The sequence below is a fragment of the Nylanderia fulva genome, unplaced genomic scaffold (assembly GCF_048542155.1).
Source record: "Nylanderia fulva isolate GAGA-0341 unplaced genomic scaffold, ASM4854215v1 Scaffold3, whole genome shotgun sequence".
In the NCBI taxonomy this organism is placed as follows: Eukaryota; Metazoa; Arthropoda; class Insecta; order Hymenoptera; family Formicidae; genus Nylanderia; species Nylanderia fulva.
The window spans coordinates 4,593,765-4,619,858 of NW_028190368.1; the positions used below are offsets into that span (position 1 = coordinate 4,593,765).

Here is a 26,094-nt window from a genome sequence, read left to right on the forward strand (position 1 = left end):
GAAATCGAAATTTGAAAAAAGATATTTTTCATTAGTGTTTAAAGAAAAATAAAATTATATAATTAAAAGAGATATAATAAATTGAAAAATGCTTTGAGATTTGTTAAAGGAAAGAATATATAATATACTCAAATATTATAAAACTAGAGGATTCTTAATAATATATATATTAAAGATATGTTACGTCAGCACAGAGTAATTTTTAATGAATCATGATTTTGGAAGGATTTATTTGCGCATAGAAATGTATAAGTATCGCTCGAATTGATTTTCAGATAATATGGAAAACCATTTTCCACATTCCTGTTACGTTCGCACGAGTTCTCTAAAATATTTTTACTCAATATAAATATTAAAATTATAAACATTGTGATATACAAAATAATTGAATTGGAAATCGAAATTTGAAAAAAGATATTTTTCATTAGTGTTTAAAGAAAAATAAAATTATATAATTAAAAGAGATATAATAAATTGAAAAATGCTTTGAGATTTGTTAAAGTAAAGAATATATAATATACTCAAATATTATAAAACTAGAGGATTCTTAATTATATATATTAAAAATATATGTTACGTCAGCACAGAGTATTTTTTGATGAATCATGATTTTGGAAGGATTTCTTTGCGCATAGAAATGTATAGGTATCGCTCGAATTGATTTTCAGATAATATGGGAAACCATTTTCCACATTCCTGTTACGTTCGCACGAGTTCTCTAAAATATTTTTACTCAATATAAATATTAAAATTATAAACATTGTGATATACAAAATAATTGAATTGGAAATCGAAATTTGAAAAAAGATATTTTTCATTAGTGTTTAAAGAAAAATAAAATTATATAATTAAAAGAGATATAATGAATTGTAAAATACTTTGAGATTTGTTAAAGTAAAGAATATATAATATACTCAAATATTATAAAACTAGAAGATTCTTAATTATATATATTAAAAATATATGTTACGTCAGCACAGAGTATTTTTTGATGAATCATGATTTTGGAAGGATTACGTCAGCACAGAGTATTTTTTGATGAATCATGATTCTGGAAGGATTTCTTTGCGCATAGAAATGTATAGGTATCGCTCGAATTGATTTTCAGATAATATGGAAAACCATTTTCCACATTCCTGTTACATTCGCACGAGTTTCACTTAACATTCGACATACATCATTCCCGACGTCTTGTTGTCTCACGCGGGTGCTTCGCACCCGTCTGCGAGTCGCCCCATTCGTCCCGATGGTTAGGAAGCGCTAAACTGCTTTTGTTCCCGTAGCTATCGCCGGCTAGCCCAGACGCCGAGACGCGAGAGACGTAAACTTCGCTGAGTAAATACGCTAAGTGATGCCAACGGCGGGACATGCATACGTATGCAGACGGCGAGTAGTAAGTACGTACGTGTGCGCCGACACGCGCGCATACACATACTGACCGTTCTCTCCTCGCTTGGTTTATGTACGAGGTCGGATACTGTGAAAATATCGATGAACAGCCAAGTTTCGACCTCGCTTCTCGCTAAAGACCACCCATGGGGATGTATTTCTGAAATTTCCCGGCATTGGGGAAATGTGCGCGCCGCGCGAAGAACGGACGTTAATACGCGTCGAACTTACACCGCGGATTCCAATGTTCTCTCTCTCGTTGCTTCCCGCGATTGCTTTCGGGATGGATGGCTGACGGACGGCGGCGATAAATTATCTCGACGCGAATATTATTTCGCGTGCACGGCTCTTTGGACACTATGATTTAACGGCATTATGACTTGGCGATGCGTATTTTGCCGAAAATAATCATCTCTTTGATTGATGCAATTTAATACGAATACAAATAATTGAATCAAAAGTATTTACGTCATGCTTTCACACGGAATATAGTTTTATATATTAAATATCATTTTTATCACTAGTATAATCTCTTTGCAGCATAGAATTTATATGTTTTTTTTTCTCTTTTTCATCATCATGTTGCATATTTAAAAACTGTAAAAGAGGAAAATTATTTACTCAATATTTTAAAAATAATCATTAAAAAATAAAAATATTCGCTTTTCATCGGAACAGAAATGTGTAACGCTTTATTGAAAGCTTAACGAGTCTCTAGAGTAGCCTTTGAGAATATTAAAACAGTCGTGAGCTTCGACATGAGAGCGTACAAAACTGTCTTTTCTTACAGCCTAACTTTTAAATGACCGAACTTTCCTCATCAGAAAGATTTAATTTCTCGTCCCTGTCTACTCATCATTGCAATGTATTATTATACCACGAAAGAAATGAAAATGCGATTAAATTAGCTCTTCATTGTCCTTTTCATGTAATTAGAATGATTAAAATGTCTTCAAATATAAAAGACTGTCTTTTTCGAACAATTTTTATTTACAATTAATGATCATAAGAAAATTATTCAAAATTTTCTTACAATACATACAATGTATATTTGATTCATCTCTATATTAAATATATTCATGACAATGAAGAATTCTATTTTATACAAACCGATTTTAAATTTATATTATTCTGTAATTTTATATTTGTCAATTCGATCAATAACTGTATTATGTTAATTTTCATACTTTGTTATAATCTTGCGAGATAAAATAGTTATTATAAGAGAGTTAAGATAAGAGACAAATCGATAGAGAAAGTCAGTCGCGTAAAAAAAAATGCAAGAAGATCCGAATGAAGGGCGCGGCTCTTCTAGGATAATATTATTTCTGAAGAATTCCGAGGGAGAGGGTTTCTCTCGAATGTAAGAGAAAACGCCGGGATCGTTTCCACGGAGAATCTTTTTATTTCGCGTTCGAAGGCTTTCCGTGGAAATCGTCGAAGACTCTCCTAGCTTCGCACTGACACCGCATTCGTCGGAATCTGCTTTGCGTGCGCCAAGAAAAGAGAGGGAGAGCTAAAACTTCCCCGGGAAAGTTTCCTTCGCAACTTTTCTTACCGTCTCTCGCTCATGGATCGCTAGTTTTTCGGTGTTCCGCGCGAGTACGGAAATAGACGAATCCACCTCGTTCAATCCTTCCATTGCGGAATCGCAATAAAATCAGATACTATATATACGAAGCACTTCACGAACGCTAGACTGTACCACAGTCTGGCGGGTTAGGTTCAAAGTTATCAAGAGTAAGTCTTGCAAAAGTGTGAGTTGCTCTTCTGGAAAAACTCACTTAAAGTGACGCATAAAATTTATGAAAAGATCGCAGATGCAACTTTTTCATTTGCGCTCATTTGTGTCACATGCATCTATTTTTCAAAGAAATGATTTCAACTTTCAAATAAATGAGGAAGAGTATTTTAAAATTAATTGTCTCTTTTAAAGATGGTACGAGAATGTGTAACATTATTATTTTGAATTTTTGTTTATCGAATGTTCCATGATGTAATTGTATAATTGTAAAGGGGATAATTAAAAATTAATTAAAAATGCGCAATAAATTTTGTAATATAAAAATTGATTTTCAAAAGAATTGAAGATCGATTTAGAAAAATAAATAACATCTTCTCTTTTTCTCTTAAAATTCAAAAAATATCCATAGATGTTTTAAATTATTAAATTTTTATCATTTAACGAAAAATACATTTTTTTTCGTTTAAAACAGTAATTAATATTAATAATATTATATATGAAATATATCGAGATTACTTTTATTTTTCGAAAAAAGTTATCAAGAGTAAGCTTCCAGTCTTGCAAAAGTGTGAGTTGCTCTTTTGGAAAAACTCACTTAAAGTGACTCATAAAATTTATGAAAAGATCGCAGATGCAACTTTTTCATTTGCGCTCATTTGTGTCACATGCATCTATTTTTCAAAGAAATGATTTCAACTTTCAAATAAATGAGGAAGAGTATTTTAAAATTAATTGTCTCTTTTTATAGATGGTACGAGAATGTGTAACATTATTATTTTGAATTTTCGTTTATCGAATGTTCCATGATGTAATTGTATAATTGTAAAGGGGATAATTAAAAATTAATTAAAAATGCGCAATAAATTTTGTAATATAAAAATTGATTTTCAAAAGAATTGAAGATCGATTTAGAAAAATAAATAACATCTTCTCTTTTTCTCTTAAAATTCAAAAAATATCCATAGATGTTTTAAATTATTAAATTTTTATCATTTAACGAAAAATACATTTTTTTTCGTTTAAAACAGTAATTAATATTAATAATGTTACATATGAAATATATCGAGATTACTTTTATTTTTCGAAAAAAGTTATCAAGAGTAAGCTTCCAGTCTTGCAAAAGTGTGAGTTGCTCTTTTGGAAAAACTCACTTAAAGTGACGCATAAAATTTATGAAAAGATCGCAGATGCAACTTTTTCATTTGCGCTCATTTGTGTCACATGCATCTATTTTTCAAAGAAATGATTTAAACTTTCAAATAAATGAGGAAGAGTATTTTAAAATTAATTGTCTCTTTTAAAGATGGTACGAGAATTTGTAACATTATTATTTTGAATTTTCGTTTATCGAATGTTCCATGATGTAATTGTATAATTGTAAAGGGGATAATTAAAAATGCGCAATAAATTTTGTAATATAAAAATTGATTTTCAAAAGAATTGAAGATCGATTTAGAAAAATAAATAACATCTTCTCTTTTTCTCTTAAAATTCAAAAAATATCCATAGATGTTTTAAATTATTAAATTTTTATCATTTAACGAAAAATACATTTTTTTCGTTTAAAACAGTAATTAATATTAATAATATTACATATGAAATATATCGAGATTACTTTTATTTCTCGAAAAATAAAATAATCAAAGGTATGCAAAACACTTTACGAGCTCTATGTAACATATAATATATATTGATTATTTGTTTGTCATTTATCACTTCTACTGCCATTTTCGTTTGCAAAGGTATCCTGGGTCAGGCACAGGGACATCCACATTCTAACGGCGGGGGCGTACACATACACAAGCGACCAGCGATTTCAAGCGCTACATAGACAAAACGCGGGTCACAATAGCGAATGGTCCGAGTGGACCCTCTGCATAAAATGGGCGCAGGAGCGAGACCAGGGAATCTACGAATGTCAGATTTCCACCATACCTATCAAGTCGTATCAGTTTCACTTGAACGTCGTTGGTAAGTTTCACATACATATATTCGCACGATTTAATCCGATATTACCTTTTTGTTTAAAAAAATTTTTTTAAATATTGTAGTAAAATATATTGTAGCAGAATGTGTATATAAATCTCTTTAATTCGCGTTAATATTTTTCTCGGTTTAGAAGATCAGCGTGGGTTTTTTTTTTTTTAATTTTATTTCTGTAAAATTAAATTAATAAATGCATATTGTGCGGAGAATTTAAGAGTGCATAAATTAAAATTAAATATTCATTTAACCGATCGATATACCAAGACATAGAATACAAGTTATAAATTATGCGAGAATAAATTTACCTCCGAGTCGCGCTTAAAAAGTATTCAGATTCTAAATGAGTAAAAAAAAAGGTATCGATATAAAGCAAAAAAGTATATGCACAATATATCTAATGAAGAAAGATATGCTTGACGATTAAAACGTTTAACGATGATCCCACGGCTCTCAACACCGGGTAGGGAATAACGTCGACGTCCCGCTCATTATTTCAATTAGACTGACCTTGCGTTTGCTAAGAAGCTCCACCTCGTTACTTCTCACAGATCACGAGACGACTTTAAAGATCTTTCATTCCCCCTTGTTCGCTAAGTACCATTCCCGAAAGGCTTTCATGCGGAGAGCTTTCACGATCTCTGGAGTTATCCGGGTCGAGCGAGCGAGAGGGTGAACGTGCAAGAAATAGTGGAGGAAGTAAGGAGGTGGAGAAAAAGGAAAGAGAAAAAGAGAGAGAGAAAAGCGAAAGAAAATTCTTCTTTATCGCAGTACCTACGGCGACGATACTGGGCGGACCCGAGCTGTACGTCGGTGCTGGCAGCACGATAAACCTGACGTGCGCCATACACTTTAGCTCGGAGCCACCAGCCTACATCTTCTGGTACTACAATGACAACGTCCTGAGCTACGACAGTCCCAGGGGCGGCGTTTCGGTGATAACCGAGAAGGGTGGCGACGTCACCACCTCCTGGCTCCTTATTCAGACGGCGCAGCCCTCGGACTCCGGGGAGTACAGCTGCAAGCCCAGCAACGCCAATACGGCGTCCATCAGGGTTCATGTCCTAAATGGTGAGTCTTTGCTCCTGCGAGTGTGTCCGTCTCCGCCAGGAGTCTGCCGATGTTTTTACGGGTATACGACACGTCGCGAGGGCTCACGTGGGCCGAGCAAATACTGGCGTAAGAAATCTTGCACCCTATCGTTCAATCAGTTCTGTCGAAAGTAGCCCCCGAAGTTTGTTTCCACAATTTTGAGTTTCCGTCGAATTATACCCAGCAAACCGAGGGGGTAACCACTAGCTAAAATGTTGTCCCACAGATTACATGATTTCATGATTTCATTTGATTTCATGATTTCATTTGATTTCGTGATTTCATTTGATTTCATGATTTCATCTAATTACAAACGATTTCATCTGATTGCAAATGGATTTTTTTCATTACATATGAAATCATTTCATAAAAGTAATGATTTCATCTGATTACACAATGCATTTTCGTGATTGCACATGTAATCATTTAGGATTTTATGTGACACATAAAATTATAAATAGCATTTTATCTTGAATTTGATCGCAATTTACTACGGAAAGTGCTCGTGCCACACATGATTTCATCACAGATTTCATAATGATTACACATGATTCCAATGATTACACGAAAATTCAAAATGATTTCTGCTGACTACATATGATTTCATTATGATTTCTAATGATTCCGCATGATTTCATTTGACTTTATCAATTACATCTGATTGCAAACGATTACACGAGATTTCATAAGGATTTCATAATGATTTCGGGGACACTGTCCCACGATTACATTAAGTGGTTACCCCCTCGCAGCAAACACAGTATATAAATGTTATATACTTAAGCATGTTACATGTAACGTATATGTTAGTTGTAATTTCCTATTCATAGATGTAACATTTTTAATATTACATATATTACATTGTAGTTATATTGTCATTATATCCCAAGATAGCACTGACTTATCAATACATCAATGTGCTATTTGGTGTATAATTACGATATAACTACAATGTAATATATGTTATATTGAAATGTTACATCTATGAGTGGGAAATTACAACTAACATGGATGTTACATGTAACGTACACGTTATATTACCTGTTATATTTCGTTTTATTATAGTAATGTAACAATTATATATCGGTGTTTGCTGGGTATATACGTTTGCCAACACTTATTTAAAGAAATCCCAAATGCTGCGCATAATTATTCAGAATCCTGCATAAAATCTATCAATTTTCCAAGATAAACACAAACTTCTTTCGAATGAATTTATTGAATAATAATAATATATTGCGATATAATATAAAAATTTTGGACTCCCACTTGTACCTACATGTAATACCATAGAATTAAACACCGAAAAAACAGTATCCTTGAAAGAATGCAAATATCCCTTGATTCAAGTATATTTTATCCTTATAATAACGCCGAATATAAATAATTTTGGATAAAGGATAATTTATCCTTAAAACAAAGTGCAAAATATTCTTGGTTGAAGCTGAAATTTACTTATAAATATTGCAAGAACAAGTGACAAGTGACATCGGATACAAGCGCTACTTTCAAGTATATATACAATAATAACTCTTAGTTCAAATGTGACTAAGTTTGTTTTTACCATATGCAATTTTTAAAACAAGAATATATCTTAAGGATAAAATATACTTCACACAAACTTATTTATTATTAGGGCAAATAAAAATTTTTGATTATAAAGAGCATTCTATGCTTAAATCAATCAAATAGCGTTCAAGAATAAAAATATACTTGAATCAAGGATTCCTTTTTTTCTGCGATCCTGCATAAAATCTATAAATTTTCCAAGATAAACACAAACTTCTTTCGAATAAATTTATTGAATAATAATAATAATATATTGCGATATAATATAAAAATTTCGGACTCCCACTTGTACCTAGATGTAATACCATAGAATCAAAGTAATGTCTGTCTCGTCGTGCGACGACTAGACATCAATGTCGCTTCGAAGCGCACGAGAGGAGAGATATCGGAATTTCGAATCGACTATTCATTCCGTAAGTTGCAATTTCCGCCCCACAAATTCCCAAAGTTGTCGTCGGTCCCCGTTTTGCAGCGTGCAGAATTATTCTATTGGCCGCCGCTGTGTTCGGGGATTCCCACGCAGGGCCTCTAAGCATTAACAATTTACCCAAGCTCGTAAACTCCGGGATATTTCGCGACCGCGATCGTTAGAATCCCTTTCTCCCTCTCTCGCGGCCATTGTGGATAGGAAAAAGTTTTCCGGAACGTACAAATAGGGCTCTCCCGCCATTCGCGAATCCGCTTAGAATGGAAATCGGACGATAATGATGCCCGAGAAAATGAAAATAAAAAAATATTCCCTCGCATTCTTATTACTCTCATCGCGTGATCTCGCGTGTACCTTGGGGATGCCCCGAGAATAATATCGGTCTGTACTTCAGCCAGCTGTCCCTTCCCAGGGCTCGCTTTCGAAACTTGCTTCGCTCTAATCAACTCTTCGGGCAATTATGCAGTCGCGAAGTTCGCGCGTACAAATACTCGCCTACGCGAATATACACAAATGCGGCGAATATCGTACATATATATATATATATATATAGTGCGGTTTCGTATAATATATATATATATATATATATATATAAAGTATATATATATATATATATATATATATATATATATAAAGTATATATATATATATATATATATATAAAGTATATATATATATATATATATATATAAGTATATATATATATATATCTATATATATATATATATATAGTGCGGTTTCGTATAATATATATATATATATATATATATATATATAAAGTATATATATATATATATATATATATAAAGTGCGGTTTCGTATAATAAGGCCCTTCGTGATCCGCGACGGAGAAAAGGAATCGCGCGCCGAGTTGGCGAACGCTTCGATGATTCGACTTGAATAATTTATTAATAAAACGCGTGCGATGGACATTGAATTATATTCGTTATCCTGGCCTGTTTTTTCGCCAATACACGACAATATCGCGAATACGGAATAAATTTCAATGAATATATATACTTGTATCACCGTTATCGGAATTTGTAAAATCGTGAAATGGGACATCATGGAAAAAACAAAAATAATCCGGTCGTACGTTTGTAATCGTGTACTATCTTGTATAACAAACGACTATTTGCAAAAACGTTATAAAAGAGATACGATATTCTTTATATTCAGGTAGTTTATCTATTCTCAATATATTCGGATATATAGTTGAAGAGAAGCCATTTTTTCCAATAGTGTTCCATTAATGAAATTATTTACGTAGAACTCTATCGTTGAATATTTATAAAAAATTTTGTTATATATTTTTGATGTGTTTCGCGAAAAGCCATTTATTCAAAAGTTTGAAACAACATTATCAAAATTATAATATAGTTTGAGAGAGTAATTTCCATAATAAATATCTCTAGATAGATAAAAGGCAGAAATTTTTATTTTATATTTTTAATTAAAATCTAGAGAAAGATAGAGAATAATATCGATTCCGGTGCCTTTCTTTTAATATTTTCATCAAGTTGAATGAATTTATTTCATATATTGATATAATTTTCACTTAAACCGTGAGAATTAACACGCAAATACATTAAGAATAAATTCGAGCTTAAAAATTGTCGCTTTAGTCTTCTCGATTTTTTTCTAAAATATTTGCTGCAGAAAATCTAAATCGATACCGATTAATGCATGATATTATCGCGAAAAAATACAAATTGCAACGACGAGAAATAACTCTCGAGTACACGCTCTTAAAATTTTACCGTCGAAAAATCCCGACCCTGTCCATAGAATACGACATCTTAAAAGCTCGCAAAAATTTACAACTATCCGGTTTGATACGGCTTGAACGGAGGGCGGAAATTACTCTTCGATTCGTATTCGTATACACGCATACAGAGACGTTCTCGTCTCTAGCTGGTGGCGACCGAGATATTCCACATTCGAAAGAAATATAGGTCTCCTCGAATTCGCGCGAAAACTTTGCCATTAGCCATACTCCGAAATAATTTCTCCCGAATTTTCCGGCTACAATGCGTTAAAAACAATTTCGGAGGAAGTTCCGTAAGTTCGTCTCCCACCTTCTTCCTATTATTCTTTCCCTCACCTTCTCCCCTTTTCTTTTGCAACCCCCAATTCCGGCCGCGTCGTCGGAAGAAATGTCTTTTCGAAATCTCTTGCGTCGCGATAAGAAATAGCGGATAGCGCGAACGAACGTAGCAAAGTTTCGCGGTGGTGGGCGCAAAACTTGGAAAATTTACGAGGATCCAGTCGGAAAATTTCGCGTCCGACCTAACGGATAAAACGGAGAGGCGAGGCTCGCGCGTCTCCGGAAATTGTACTTCGATTCGCTTTCCGAAGTGACCGATATCCGATGGAACGTCGAGCCTAATATATATATATATTTTTTTTTGCTGTGTATATATATATGTATATATTATATATACACAGAAAAAAAGGAATCCTTGATTCAAGTATATTTTTATTCTTGAACGCTATTTGATTGATTTAAATATAGAATGCTCTTTGTAATCACAAATTTTCATTTGCCTTAATAATAAATAAGTTTGTGTTAAGTATATTTTATCTTTAAGATATATTCTTGTTTTAAAAATCACATATTGTAAAAACAAACTTAGTTATATATATTATATACAAAAAAACAGTATCAACAGTATTGAAAGAATGCAAATATGCCTTGATTCAAGTATATTTTATCCTTATAATAACGCCAAATATAAATAATTTTGGATAAAGGATAATTTATCCTTAAAACAAAGTGCAAAATATTCTTGGTTGAAGCTGAAATTTACTTATAAGTATTTCAAGGACAAGTGAACATCGAATATAAACGGTACTTTCAAATATATATAATATGAAGAATATAATAAGAATTATTATTCTTACAAGGGACATGTCACAACTGTCCGGAACCGATTTGATTCTCCTTGAAATATGTTGTTAAATACACAAATCTAAAAGACACGTATTTTTTTATACGTGCGCAATTTGAGTTTTAAGGGGTGAAACACCCCTTTAAAGAATAACGGTATTTTTCTTTAGGATCAAATATCTGCTAAACTATAAGAGATATAAAGAAAAAACGTACAACAAATTTTAATGGCTTGAAGAGTACTTTAAAGTTATATGAACAAAAATTTTTTTTTTTTTTTTTTTTTAAAAAACCCTCACCACCTAATTTTTTTTTTCAAAATTAAAAATTTTGTTTTACCTAATTTAAAGCTTATTTTTTTCCAAATTCAACCATGTGTAATAAAGTTATGTTACGAAATATCATTTTCGAAAATTAATTATAAACGCTCCCGTATATACGCTCATCCGTGCTATGTGCGTAAGTAATTACCGTCGAACAATAAAATATATAAAAAATGTTTTTGTATAATTCTTATTTATGTTTTCTATGTATTTATAACTGCGTATTGTGTATATTTAGATTTTAAAAAAAATTTTTAAATATAATTAATAAGAATTTTTTAAATATACCCCCTGCTTTCTTATTATTTCTTTAATATTTAATTTCTTCTATAAAAATTAAAAACAATTATATTTTATAATAAAATTATTTTTTAATTGAATCTTGCGAATACCAATGTCGCAATATTTGGCATAAACAAATTTTATATCTTACGTTAAATGAATCATAAGATAAGATTATGTGTACGTGTTCCAGATAAGTTATAATTTTTACAATAAAATCTTTAATACGTTAAAATAAATAATAAAATAAGATTATGTGATGACGTATTTCTGATAAGTTAATATAAATTGTTCATGTAGCAGCATAATTCTCACAGTCGGTGTAGTCTTTTCGTTGTAATAATATCTGTGTAAACTGTTCTTTTATTGCAATAGAAAGCAAAATATAACATCTTTGAATATGATTATCAATCCGCTTAACGTTGTTAGACTTTTATTGGTGTCAATAAATTCAATATATTTAACAGAAACGCCAGTAACTGAAGCAGAAGTGGAATTAAAGGAAAACATTAAAAAAATATTACTGGATAGCGTTTTTCATTATAATGGGGTGGAAGTAACGGAAGAAATATATCTCGATTATGAAGAACCTTATAAATTACATAGTTTTGAAATAATTGAAGATGACGAAGAAGCATGGCATGAAGATAGTTTAAATTCTCATCCTCATTGTTCAAATGATGATACAAATTTTGATAGTTCTTATAAAAGACGAGCTGTTGAGTATTGGCGATTTCGGGACACTGATGAAAACAGTAATGACAGAAAAAGGAATCGTCCACTAAGAGTAGTACAAAATAAATTTAGAAGAGTTTCATCTGAACGTCAGTTAAGGCGTTGGGAAGAACAAATACAATCAGGTGGAAGTCGTACAGAAAAATTATCTTACATCTCCAAATTTACACATGATAAATTTACTGCAGCTGTCGAATCAGGATTCATGGTTCATTTTCCCTGTAGTTCCTTTCGGTATTATCATAGTAGTAATATGTGTTCCAGGAGGTGTTAAATCCGAAATCATATTGGGGCAATGTCCAGTCCATGAATCGATAAGAAGAACGCTATTAGGACCAATGTTTGCGAAATAAGCTTCTTCTAACCACATTTTAAAATGATCTGTACAAAATATAAATGTTAATTTAATAGTTTTTTTATGACTCTTATTAAATTGTTAAATAAAATAAGGTTGTTAAAAAAAGTAATTATAAAAGGAAAATACCTGATGTCATTTTACCAGATTTCGATGCTTTTACAATAACATTTTCTGCTTTAAATAAATTTTCTTGTACTCTTGGTCCAAATTTACCATTAGCTTCTTTTAATACAATAAATAAAGGGGACAACAAATTGCCATTACAGGATATTATTGGTTGTATCGTATATGAATGGGTTGTTGATGATATGGATTGCACGACACGTTCTACTTTCTTTTCTCCCTGGTTAGACAATGATCTTCCAGAGTGAAGTTCCAATTGGAAACCACTTTGATCTGAATTGTAAATATTTTCAGATCCAAACTGTTCAATAAGAGGTTTTACTGTTTCCAGAAAATCATCAGCTGATTTTTGCAAATCAGCAGAATCTTCTAATGTTCTTCTAGTGACAAACTTCGTAACTTTTCTTGAAACAATTCGGTGAGACTTCTTAAATCTTGCTATCCAACTGTGAGATGCTTTAAATATAGGATTTAAATTTCCTATTTCTTCTTGAGCTTGTAAAGCCCATCTTTTTAAATCAATATCATGAACCATGAATCCTGATTCGACAGCTGCAGTAAATTTATCATGTGTAAATTTGGAGATGTAAGATAATTTTTCTGTACGACTTCCACCTGATTGTATTTGTTCTTCCCATCGCCTTAACTGACGTTCAGATGAAACTCTTCTAAATTTATTTTGTACTACTCTTAGAGGACGATTCCTTTTTCTGTCATTACTGTTTTCATCAGTGTCCCGAAATCGCCAATACTCAACAGCTCGTCTTTTATAAGAACTATCAAAATTTGTATCATCATTTGAACAATGAGGATGAGAATTTAAACTATCTTCATGCCATGCTTCTTCGTCATCTTCAATTATTTCAAAACTATGTAATTTATAAGGTTCTTCATAATCGAGATATATTTCTTCCGTTACTTCCACCCCATTATAATGAAAAACGCTATCCAGTAATATTTTTTTAATGTTTTCCTTTAATTCCACTTCTGCTTCAGTTACTGGCGTTTCTGTTAAATATATTGAATTTATTGACACCAATAAAAGTCTAACAACGTTAAGCGGATTGATAATCATATTCAAAGATGTTATATTTTGCTTTCTATTGCAATAAAAGAACAGTTTACACAGATATTATTACAACGAAAAGACTACACCGACTGTGAGAATTATGCTGCTACATGAACAATTTATATTAACTTATCAGAAATACGTCATCACATAATCTTATTTTATTATTTATTTTAACGTATTAAAGATTTTATTGTAAAAATTATAACTTATCTGGAACACGTACACATAATCTTATCTTATGATTCATTTAACGTAAGATATAAAATTTGTTTATGCCAAATATTGCGACATTGGTATTCGCAAGATTCAATTAAAAAATAATTTTATTATAAAATATAATTGTTTTTAATTTTTATAGAAGAAATTAAATATTAAAGAAATAATAAGAAAGCAGGGGGTATATTTAAAAAATTCTTATTAATTATATTTAAAAATTTTTTTTTAAATCTAAATATACACAATACGCAGTTATAAATACATAGAAAACATAAATAAGAATTATACAAAAACATTTTTTATATATTTTATTGTTCGACGGTAATTACTTACGCACATAGCACGGATGAGCGTATATACGGGAGCGTTTATAATTAATTTTCGAAAATGATATTTCGTAACATAACTTTATTACACATGGTTGAATTTGGAAAAAAATAAGCTTTAAATTAGGTAAAACAAAATTTTTAATTTTGAAAAAAAAAATTAGGTGGTGAGGGTTTTTTAAAAAAAAAAAAAAAAAAAAAAATTTTTGTTCATATAACTTTAAAGTACTCTTCAAGCCATTAAAATTTGTTGTACGTTTTTTCTTTATATCTCTTATAGTTTAGCAGATATTTGATCCTAAAGAAAAATACCGTTATTCTTTAAAGGGGTGTTTCACCCCTTAAAACTCAAATTGCGCACGTATAAAAAAATACGTGTCTTTTAGATTTGTGTATTTAACAACATATTTCAAGGAGAATCAAATCGGTTCCGGACAGTTGTGACATGTCCCTTGTTAGTTCAAATGTGACTAAGTTTGTTTTTACAATATGTGATTTTTAAAACAAGAATATATCTTAAAGATAAAATATACTTAACACAAACTTATTTATTATTAAGGCAAATGAAAATTTGTGATTACAAAGAGCATTCTATATTTAAATCAATCAAATAGCGTTCAAGAATAAAAATATACTTGAATCAAGGATTCCTTTTTTTCTGTGTATATATATATATATTTTTTTTTATAATATATATATATATATATATGTATGTATGTGTGTATACATGTACCCTCCGACCGGAACTTTTACAATAGCGGCGAAATGGTCCGCGATCAACATTCCAAACAAACAAACATGGCGATCTCGCCGCGTCGCGTCGTCCGGCAAATTGCGCCCGCCAGAAATTGGGATCATTTATCCGAATGTATCGCGCTCGCAGGTTGAAATTCATTAAAAAGTTTTGCGACGCGTTCCGCGACGCGGAATGAACGAGCGTGCGCGCGATTCAATTAATTTCAGCCAGTCACATTGGACGGAGAAACTTTCCTCGCGCGGTGTACACACGTCACTAGTATTTCAATAACTTTTCATGCAAAAATCCAATCCGTGGCAGTGGCACGTGCTGCATAGTAAGCTCTCGTTATCCGGATCACGCCCGCAATCCCGGCCCGTTTTACAGTCCCTTCCCTTTCTTGCACCCGTTCTCCCTTCTTTACCCTTTTCTCTCTTCCGGTTCGCGTGAAGTAGATTATATTCACTGAATGAGACTTGATAGATTGATGGATGGTTTATTTATTCCTGGCATAAACCCCCGAGAACCTCTCGTAATAATGGGTTTACCGCGTAACAGAAACGGGAGTGACGTAATAAAAATGTATAGCCGGTTAGCTGAGTTCCAGTTGGAAGGATAATTCAACGCCAACGTGTCACGATAAAAGAAGACGGAACCGCGCGAGAAAATAGAGAGAAATATTCTCTTAAATTAGTCTTTTTTTTTTTTTATGTAGATATTGCGATAAAAATATTGAATTATATTTTCAAATAATGAATATTCATAAGGGTTGACCGACCGTGTCTCAAGTAGGATTGCTCTTCGTGTTACAGGCGAGCGACCGGAAGCGATGCAGACCGGAACCGCGGGGCCGATACTGTCCTCGAGTTGTCTATTGGTGTCCCTCATCATTTTGTACATATCCTCGGTGTAAATGAAAACAAAAAAAAAAGAAACGGAAATGGCGCCACGACTCGGAGTTCACATCCGTCGCGGTACGTTCCTCATCATCATGCGTTTACGCGTTAATGCGTTTCCACGTATATAATTCCATCTAATAGATGTGATCGCGGGACGATACTGCATTTTGTACGGGATTATAAAGTGAGATTCCGAAAAAAGAAGAAGAAGGAAAATGATTAAGACACAGCGTGTGTTATTAGTTGATACGTTGCATGTAATTCACGATGTTTTTATTAATAAAGGAGAGAAAGAGAAACTGCCAATATAGAAAGACATCAATTTTCTCCCCTGTAAGAACAACACAGTTTTCAATTAACCGATCATTCGCGTCTCGTGCAAAAGCATTGTGAATTACAATTTATTAGCGATACGTCAGATTACGACACAAGATGCATAGCACGTAAAGCGAGAACGCGCCAAGTGTAAAAGCGCCCACGCGATTATCTATTCTTTCTCTTTTCTGATCTCAATGGAAACCACGATGACACATCGAGTTACTGCCCAACCGATTGCTTTTTTCTCATTCGAAAGGAAAAACGTCACTTTCTCCGTGCACCGCTAATTCGTAACAATCTCGTGTCGACGTGCATCAGAAATCAAAATGGAGAACTCGAGAATGCGTGTCCTTTTGTCACATGCATTTCGGCTAGCCGCGACAGAGAGGAAGAGATAATAGTATATTGTGTATCAAGTGCGGAAAGTTGACAATTGGTCACGAGTGCGGGGGATGGACCACCCCACACGAGTGAACAATTGTCAATTCGCACTTGATACACACGATATTTTGTATTACAAGTGCAGGCAAAGTGGCTTTGTGCGCGTTTTCTGTGCGCGAGGTGGTCGATCGCACGCCGCCATTTTGCGGCGGCACGGTGCGGAAATAACCGCGTTCAAAGTCATTGCCCACGGCTTCAGCCGTGAGCAATGACTTTGAATGCGGCTTATTCACTCACCGCGTCGCCGCTAAATGGCGGCGTGGGAAATCGGCCACTTTTCGCACAGAAAACACGCACACAAAGTGCCACTTTGCCTGCACGTGTAATACAAAAGAGTGTGTGTGTGTGTATGTATGTGTGTGTGTGTGTGTGTGTATCTTTGAACGGAAAGGTATTTAGTTAAGGCAACGTCGATGCTAATGCCGGAAGTGCAGGCGCTTCGTGGTAAATCTGGCGCGCAAAAGCCCTTCTTTGCACGAACAAAAGAGAAAAAGGGTCGTCTCCGCCGGACTTCCCCCTTTCCACCCCCCTCGAAATAATCTGGGTAATCCGCATCGGGAGAAACCGATTTACGAGAAACGTAAAGGCGAGAAGCAATTGCCTTTACGGTACGTTTTACGAGCGGTCGAATCTTGGGGATGCATGCTACGTGGATTCAATGGAAAATAAAACGTGACTGGAGTGTTCGATCCGGCAATTTTCCGTGTTTCATAAAATTGCCGTGCGATAATCGGCGCGATACGCTCGCGTACTTTTCGCGACGCCACTCTTGAGTTCCGGTAACGTTGATATACCCCGTGATCAATTTTATTATACGATTCACCAAGTTATAACGCACTCTCTCTCTACAGTATATACGATTTGTTTTATCACATTTCAACATTTTTCGAATTTTCGACATTTTTTCAAAAATAAATCCGATTTTTAAAGTGTTAGAAATTGTCGACGTTAAAAAAAAATCCATGTTTTTTTAGTGTAAAAAAGTTTATGACTGTTCTAAAATAAGATTTTTATACTAATAAGTAATTTTATTACACAATAAATTTTATGACGTTTGTAGGACAGGTTTTACAATCTAATATTGACATTTAAGCTTTCTTTTCTTCCGATAATTATATTATTATCACACAGATCAAATTGTCTGTACTTTATCGAGCAGAAATGACAAAATAATGAACATTTAAAAAAAATATATGTACTATATAATATATATGTACATATCACACACACATTGCCAATAATCAAATAATTCGAAAGTACTGTTATATCAAAAGATATTTATCATTGAAGATATTTATTTTTTTATTTGTTTTTCCTATAAATTAATAATAAGGAAGCACATAATAGAAAGCTAAAAAATGGATACCAGTAACTGTATATAAATCTTAATGTTTGTATTGAATATAGAAGAAAATATTGATTTTAGATTGTTTGCTGCAAATATACGCACATATTCTTATGTAGTCACTCTAAAAATCACAATCATAGGAATTATAATTATACGAATAACATATTAAACCATCAATTCGAACAATTAACCATTAATTAGACACAGATATTCGATAAGTCATGCTTTAGTACTTTAGTGCGAGACTGCATGTATTAATTCGCGAATTGTGAAATCGTATCTAAATTTGTGCTCGTCCGATTCATGATTCAACTCGTGACACGGAGAATCAGTAATTGAATGCAATCGGCATAAACTCACAATCGGCTTAAGTAGCCCATTGTAAACACTTTAATTATGCTCTAATTTTCTATCGTCCACGATTAACCCTTCATTAACGGCTTTACAACATTGAATAGCACAAAGATATTTAATCGGGTGTCTCATTTAATTTCACACTAGAGTGTACATGAAATTATCAAGATTTAAAATAAATATGAAAATAAAATGAACATGAAAAAGATGTGTAAATTTTATAAAAAAGAATAATAAGTATACATACACAAACTCTAAATCGTTGGAAAATAAATTAAATATTGTGAATTATGAAAAAATTATTTTTAATTAAATTACTTCTCTTATAATTTAATGATTTTCATTAAATTAGTCTATATAAAAATCGTTCGAAACACATTTGGAAAATAAATTGAATAGATATATAATATACAAATATTTGATACCTACATATATACAAACAGAAAAGCAAATCTAAAATTCAGAGAAAATGCACGCACGCAAAATTAGCGTAACAATAACGCAATGATATAGCGTTCACAATAATTACACTTATTTGAAGATAATAAGCAAAATTGAACAAAAAACAATTAAACGCGCTTGTTTTGACACGGCATGATCAAGAGCTAGTAGAAAGCAATTAGCGTGGACAGACAACAATAAACAGCATACGCGTATGAAAGTTAATCTTATAATCGCAAATAAACGCGAAATGAAACGGTTGAATAATCGAATCGAAGTTCACCATGCGCGAGACAATTTGATACAATAATCACCAGCGATTTATTGCAGGCCACGCATAAATAAGCATGCGCGCTTTAAATTTCGCCTCTGGCGGATCGATCATTGGTTAGTCGAAAAAATTTTATGTTATACGATATTATTTTTCAATATAGGCATTTCTGCCTTTATTTTGCACAGTTAGTTATGACCCTTTATTTCATATATCTATCGCCATATCTTGTTATACTCCATTACAGATATGTGGAAAACAATACAGAATTGAATTACCTGTTAGATAGAAGAACTGGAAATTTGACAATATTGGTTATATACCTAATATATTATTTTATTAGTTCGTTTCTTTTTTGCAATAATTATTTTATTTCAAGTAGTGATATTACTAAAGAGATATATACATATGTTAAAATCATGTCGTTTTATATTGCACATTTCATTCTACGTCTTGTTTAATCTCTACCGCGTAAATTCTCTAATAATTAAATTCACAGAATGCTAATAGAGGAAGGATTATGTAAAGATCTTGAGATCAAAGTATCAATGCAACGATATCGGCATAGTTTTGCATAATTTTGAATGAATTAGTTCAACGCCAGAAAACGAGAGGTAACAAATCAAACGCCGAACACTCCCGTCATCGTTTGTCATCACCCTAACGATCCAAATCGTCGGACAGACAAAATTACCGAGATAGCGATGCAAACAGATAAACATACATAGCAGTTGGTGAGATGGAAGCTAAAAGACGAGCTTGTAGAAACAGAGAGACGGAGAGAAAGAGAGAGAGAGAAAGGGATTTCGCTGCATACTAACATAGCATGCGTGTTAACTCGCTCACCAGACACATGTTAAACTCTCGACCCGTGATAACACGCACGCACAAACGCAGCAATGTCCCGCTAGCACGTATTTCGTGCGCGTCTACATACGGATTAAGCCTAATGGCGATGCCCTAATCAGCAATGCGACGAATGCGCATTGCCTGTTTAGACCGTTCTGTTTTGCCGTTCAACGAACGTCCTACCGGCGTTAGCATCAGAATACCAAATCGCGAATTTGTACATAATGTCAGTATCATAACTTGTGCGACATCACATTCACAAGCCTTCGACATATTCGACACGCGAGCCGATCTCTTCTCACTCTCGGACACGTCTCCAGACAATCGCGATTTTTTCATGCGGAGAAATCAATCGCGCGAACGAGAGAGAGAGAGAGATTGAAAAGAAGATAGAGAATGAGAGAGAGAGAAAACTTCACTTTCTATATGTTTCGATCTTTCCATGTGACACCCTGCCGGATAGCGCTGACGAGCGATGATCGGTCAGTCTGGCGAGAAAAGGCTTTTTCTATTTTCCACTTTCCACGAAAAAAAAAAAAACAATCTCTACAATCGTTTATTTCTTATCAAAAAGAAAGTTTTGCTTAGATTTTGTTTTGTTGTGTGTAAAATAATTGATCATCGCGAATACATACATAATCAATAATCGAACACAATATTTGACATATAATTTTGAAATAAAAATTTTTTTCTAACAATAAGATGTTTTGATTACTCATGTTTCTAATTATGAATGATAAATTGAAGCACTGATTGTTTTCATAAAATTTATTCATAAATATATTCTCTTGATATTACATATAATTTTGGAAATATTATATATAATAAAATGTTTTGATTTTTATCCTTTCAAAAAGTTGAAATTAATTTACATGCATATTTATTAATTAATAAAACGCGTAAAAAATTTTTAAATGTTCAGAAAAGTCTTTAATTTATTATATATGTTCAAGTAGATCTAAAAATAAACTGTCTTATTTCTAGCTGTAATATCAAGAATTTTTATATTGAAAAGATAGATTAAGCGCAACAATACGTGAACAAAACGCGTCATTTCTTTGCCGCCTACGCATCTGCGGAAAATGGAAGTCGTGAGAAAATGGGAAACCAATAACAGGAATCGTTATATGTGCGATCAGAACAGTATCAAAAATATCGTCCAGGTCATCCACGTCTGATGAAACGAAAGTCGCTTGTATCTTCGCGTTTCTATGCAAATACAAGTCCGCCTGGCACAAAAGAAACTCTACGACGGCACGGATGGTCGTTTGTCAGAGATGATTTAAGTAACGCGATGAGTCGAGAGAGCGATGTGAAAAAAGATAGAAATATGGTATGTGTGTTGTCATGACTCCAGAAAAGTAAAATCATAAGAAGAGCGTATAGGTATTTGTTTTTATTTATCATCTTTTTTTAACGATAATAGATGCTTTTGTTTGCAAAAAGAATTGATTAAAGTTTCTTTAATTTATTATTACCAAGAGGAATTTTTCTGAATTTTCACGCTTTATTTTGGCAGCAATAAAACATACATATTAAGTCGAGAGGCATAATCGTTTATATATACTATATATGTATATGTCATCGCGTGGTAAATAAAATTTTTCTTCCATTTTACTATTAGCGTCAAGAAAGCTAAACTCATCGAATTACATATAGAAAATAGCAAAATTCACAAAATTTCACGAATTTTTGCGTTATTTATATTTAAGAAAAAATAGATACATTTAGAACCATATAACACGATTGAAGAAAACAATATTATGTCTTCTATTGCAGGAGAGCTTTCAAAGTTATTTGCATGTTTCTTTGACATTTCTCCTTTTAAATATATTATGCTTTGAAAGCAGGGAAAAATAAATCAAAAATAGGGGAAAAATGAAGAATAAGTCTCATAAAGAAATCTCGAAGCAGAATCTGTCGGCGTCTTGCCACGTGGCTATATAAAAAACGCATAATTCCGAGAGAGGATACGAGTAAGAAAGATTATATTTCGAGAGTTCTCTCAAGAGAGACGAACTTGCTAGAGGGTCACGCTTACACGTGTGGTTCGGCGGTGGAATATATGGCCCTCGAATACAATGAGAAGGTGGGAGAGAAAAATAATTGCGCGGGCGGGTACGAGAGTGTCGAAACAAAAGTTTGCAGGCGTTTTTCTTTCTTTTCGACGGAAACTGGGTGTAAGAGATAGGAAGCGCGCCGTTGAGTCGCGGCTCTGGGTCCGCAATGCGTGCCGCATCGATTTTCCTGTTACTGAGCGGATGTTTGGATGGCGGTATCAATGGGGTCCCGGTTATTCCGGTTAAACACAGAACGCTTATAGGTGTATGTCAACGGAAATCCCTCTCGCCAACTTGTAAAGTTAATTTCTTTTAATTTACAAATATCTGTATACGTAATATATAAAGGTAAAATTGAAGAGTCTGAATTAGAATTACGCTTGAAAAGCATACCGGAACGCAAAGAAATTAATTAATCTCAATTCTTGAAGTTTTATGACATCGGCATTTCTCTCGCGTAATACCAAAATGAAATGAACTTGTCGCTCTCTCTTAATTACGAATTGAATTTACATGAAACGGAATGTGATAAATATAACGTTTACCTGTTCCTCTCAAACTCAATGTTATGTCAAGCTAATCCTGTTACATAACTCACTGTTTGTGTGATTGATAATGTTATTTAATCTAATATTCTTCCGCAAATGGATATATTCTCGTTTGAAATTGCATCTTATTAAAAATGAACTATTTTTTCCACCTAATGAGTGTTATTTGAAAAAAATCACTAATTTGTAGATAAAATTATCCTTGTTATAGATACATAAATATATATACCTACATATGTATATATATATATTTAGTTGTAACATAAATATTTCTAAAATGTATAAAATATATATTATTTTTCATTTTAATAATTAACAATAAATAATACGTTTTATATTAACTTAAGCTTGAGTATAACTTATAAAATACGTCAATATAAATTAGAATTAAGAATATACAATTTGGCTGTGATTTTATAGCTTATAATATTAATATCAAATTTTCTCTCTGTCTCTCTCTCTCTCTCTCTCTCTCTCTTCATCCTTCTAGTACAATTTACGATAAATTATAAATTCATACGAGAGAAAAATTTTTTCTAAAATATCTGTGATGCGCAAAAATGTCAATTTTGTTAGTTGTACAAAGGAATCATGCTAAATTTAGCAGTAACCCCCGGTTGGTATTCCTCTCTCTAACTTTATAATTGCGAGAGAATATATTCGGTTCATTACTTTCCAATATTCTTCGATAGCCTGCAATTCCTTGAACGCAACGATTAGCCGAGCCGAGCGTTCGAAGCGAATCTAAAATCAGACGCAATTTGGCGCGAGCCATTAAGCGACATTCATCATTCCCCGAATGCAACGAAATTATTGTCCGATCGAAACGAAACTATCGACAACTGCAACCGCGCCACACACGTACACACACACACACACAATTTGAGGAGATTACCTCTCTCTCCTTCTCTAGCGTAATATTACTTCCTAATAATCCGAATTATTGGCTGAAACACCCGTTTTATTACGCGACGTTTTATCACGCGAGCTAAATTCTACCGAGAACGTCGTGACCGAATATCGTACCAGGCATCGCGTGACTTCGGATTCATCTATACATGGAAACGGAAGTAACTGAAGCGTCATGTCGTTCGCTGTCAAGGAGTGATAACTGCAGAATAATTCCGACTAGTCATTTTTTCATCAATTTTTTACAGAACAATAATGTTCCAGAATATCACCAGAATATATGTCACTGTTTTTAAAATAAATTGATGATAATTTTTCCTTGTTTTGAAAATATGCAAAAAGCATATTTACTGATAGCATATTTCTTTAACTGTTAATATATATATTATACATATATTTTTAACAAAATTTAAAATTAAAATTCTATGTAAGTAAAATTCCTTTCAAAGTAGCCGAAGAGTTATTAGTCTTGTTTATCTTTCTTCTTTAAGTTTGTAATTGTTAATTGTTTATCGTTAATTATTCGAAATTTATAAATGCCTCGAGAATAAATCAACTGAAAATACATCAAAGGATTTCTTACAAAAAGAACATTATTACGATTTTACCCTATATAGTGCGTAGAATAAAAGCGGACACGTTCCGAATTCCCGACTCCGCGATCCGCGAAATGAGGTAAACGCGGCACGTTGCCCGAGCTCGGAAAGATGAAACGAATTCGAATTTTGTTCATTCCACGTGGCCGGCCGTGTCGAGAATTGAATTCCAGGCGCGAACGGAATCCAATTCGAAGTCCGGCGGTTGGTTTGTCCGCGAAACCTCTCTCACATCCTCATCCTGATCTCCGAACTTCAATACGATCGTTTTCCTTTCAGTGTCTTCACTTCGAAACTCTCCTTTTTCCCCCTTGGCATTGACGTTGCACGAATTTTTCCGCATAAATACACGTTCTCGCGTAAATTCTGGAGTTATGACATGTGTTACGCTCGCTTATATTTGTGTTTTGCGTACGCGTTATTTGTATAGAAAATATTTACAGAAAAAAGGAACAAAGATTTGTTGCGCGCAAATTTACAGAGAGCTGTACGAAGTGCGATCACTCTTCATAGAAGAAAAGGCAATTTTTTTTTTTTTTTTAGTGATAAAGCATCGCCTTCATTCTCTCTCTTGACTCATCCGCATCAGTAAATGCTGCGTTCAATTTGCGCGTGCCACGCATTTAGTGCGGATACGAAAGCACGCGCGAAATTTCGCAACAGCGAGACGAGTGATAGGTGCCGAGTGAGAAACTAATTATTAACTAGATCGCGAATTAATTGTTTGGAGAGTGCGCTCCGACAAAAACAATGCGACCGGAATTTGACGAATCGAATAGATCCTAATTGACGACTTCGCTATGCAAGCGTATGAGATAAGAAGAGAAAAAAGTGGACACAAAAGAAATCCGTAATCGCAGTGATATCGTTAGAAATAGATAGGTATATTATTGTACATACTATGATATTACGATGATGTTTACTAAATAAAAATGTTGAAAGGAAGTGGAGTGGCCTGCTCTTTCGGGTGGAGCATGTAGAGCCGCATGTACATAACGTATCCTAAAAAAATAAATGCTCCCTGATAAGTCTTCGTCGATCTTTTTATTGATGTAGAATAATAATAATTCTATTTCATAGTACTGTACATATACAATTTCTCATTTCCATTTTGTTGACATTTAATCTCTTTCTATTATTGATTTATCTTCTGACATGTCTGCAAAATATTTTCTTTTCAAGAATATCGAATCCAAAGATCGAAAAAATATGTATCTAAATAGTGTTATTTGAACAAAAAAATTTTTTTTTATTAAATCTATATTTTTTATTAGTGTTTATGTATAATATTATATGTGATAAGATGTAATAAAGCAAAATGCATTATTAATGCACAACATTATATCATATTGATATAATATTTTTTGCTATTATATTTGTATTATAATTGATTCGAGATTGATTTCCTATATTTTCTTTCACATAAATATACGATAAAGAAGTTGAAAAAGTTCGTTACAAAAGGTGACATCGTAACACCTTTAGATCGACTTGAGAATATTTCCTTTGTTAAAATCTCCACCTTTGAGATCACATCTCTTTACATCTCGCAGTCGTGGAAACGACCAGATTCTTGAAGAAATCCCTTTACTTCTACAGACCTGCGTCTTCTCTGTCTCGCCAGTCTTTTATCCAGAATGCTCTTTTTGCCAACGTTAACTAACGAGCTTCAAAGGATGTCGTCGAGAGGTATTTCTGACACTCTATCGTCACCTGATTGTATTCGAAATACGGAACGACGTATTAAAAGAAGACTCAAGAAAGTAAGACATCGCAGACATCGAAACTCAAATAA

General features: G+C 33.1%; 2 protein-coding genes across 2 annotated transcripts in view; one reads left to right on the forward strand and one right to left on the reverse strand.

Moving 5' to 3' along the window:
• The window catches only part of LOC114929309 (zwei Ig domain protein zig-8), a 59,124-nt gene extending 33,794 nt beyond the window's left edge, over nt 1-25,330 (forward strand). Inside the window, exons 3-5 of the mRNA XM_029300809.2 lie at nt 4,876-5,104; nt 5,888-6,187; nt 16,078-25,330. Of these exons, the coding sequence (XP_029156642.1) occupies nt 4,876-5,104; nt 5,888-6,187; nt 16,078-16,178 (630 nt within the window). The 3' untranslated portion in view covers nt 16,179-25,330. The remainder of the gene's footprint in view (nt 1-4,875; nt 5,105-5,887; nt 6,188-16,077) is intronic.
• LOC146722570 (uncharacterized) lies at nt 12,509-14,148 on the reverse strand. The gene is made up of 2 exons (XM_085484594.1): nt 12,919-14,148; nt 12,509-12,815 (listed from the first exon to the last, which is right to left on the reverse strand). Exons 1-2 carry the CDS (start codon nt 13,988-13,990, stop codon nt 12,631-12,633), a joined length of 1,257 nt encoding a protein of 418 aa, XP_085340720.1. The 5' UTR covers nt 13,991-14,148; the 3' UTR covers nt 12,509-12,630.
• Nucleotides 25,331-26,094: the final 764 nt, after the last annotated feature.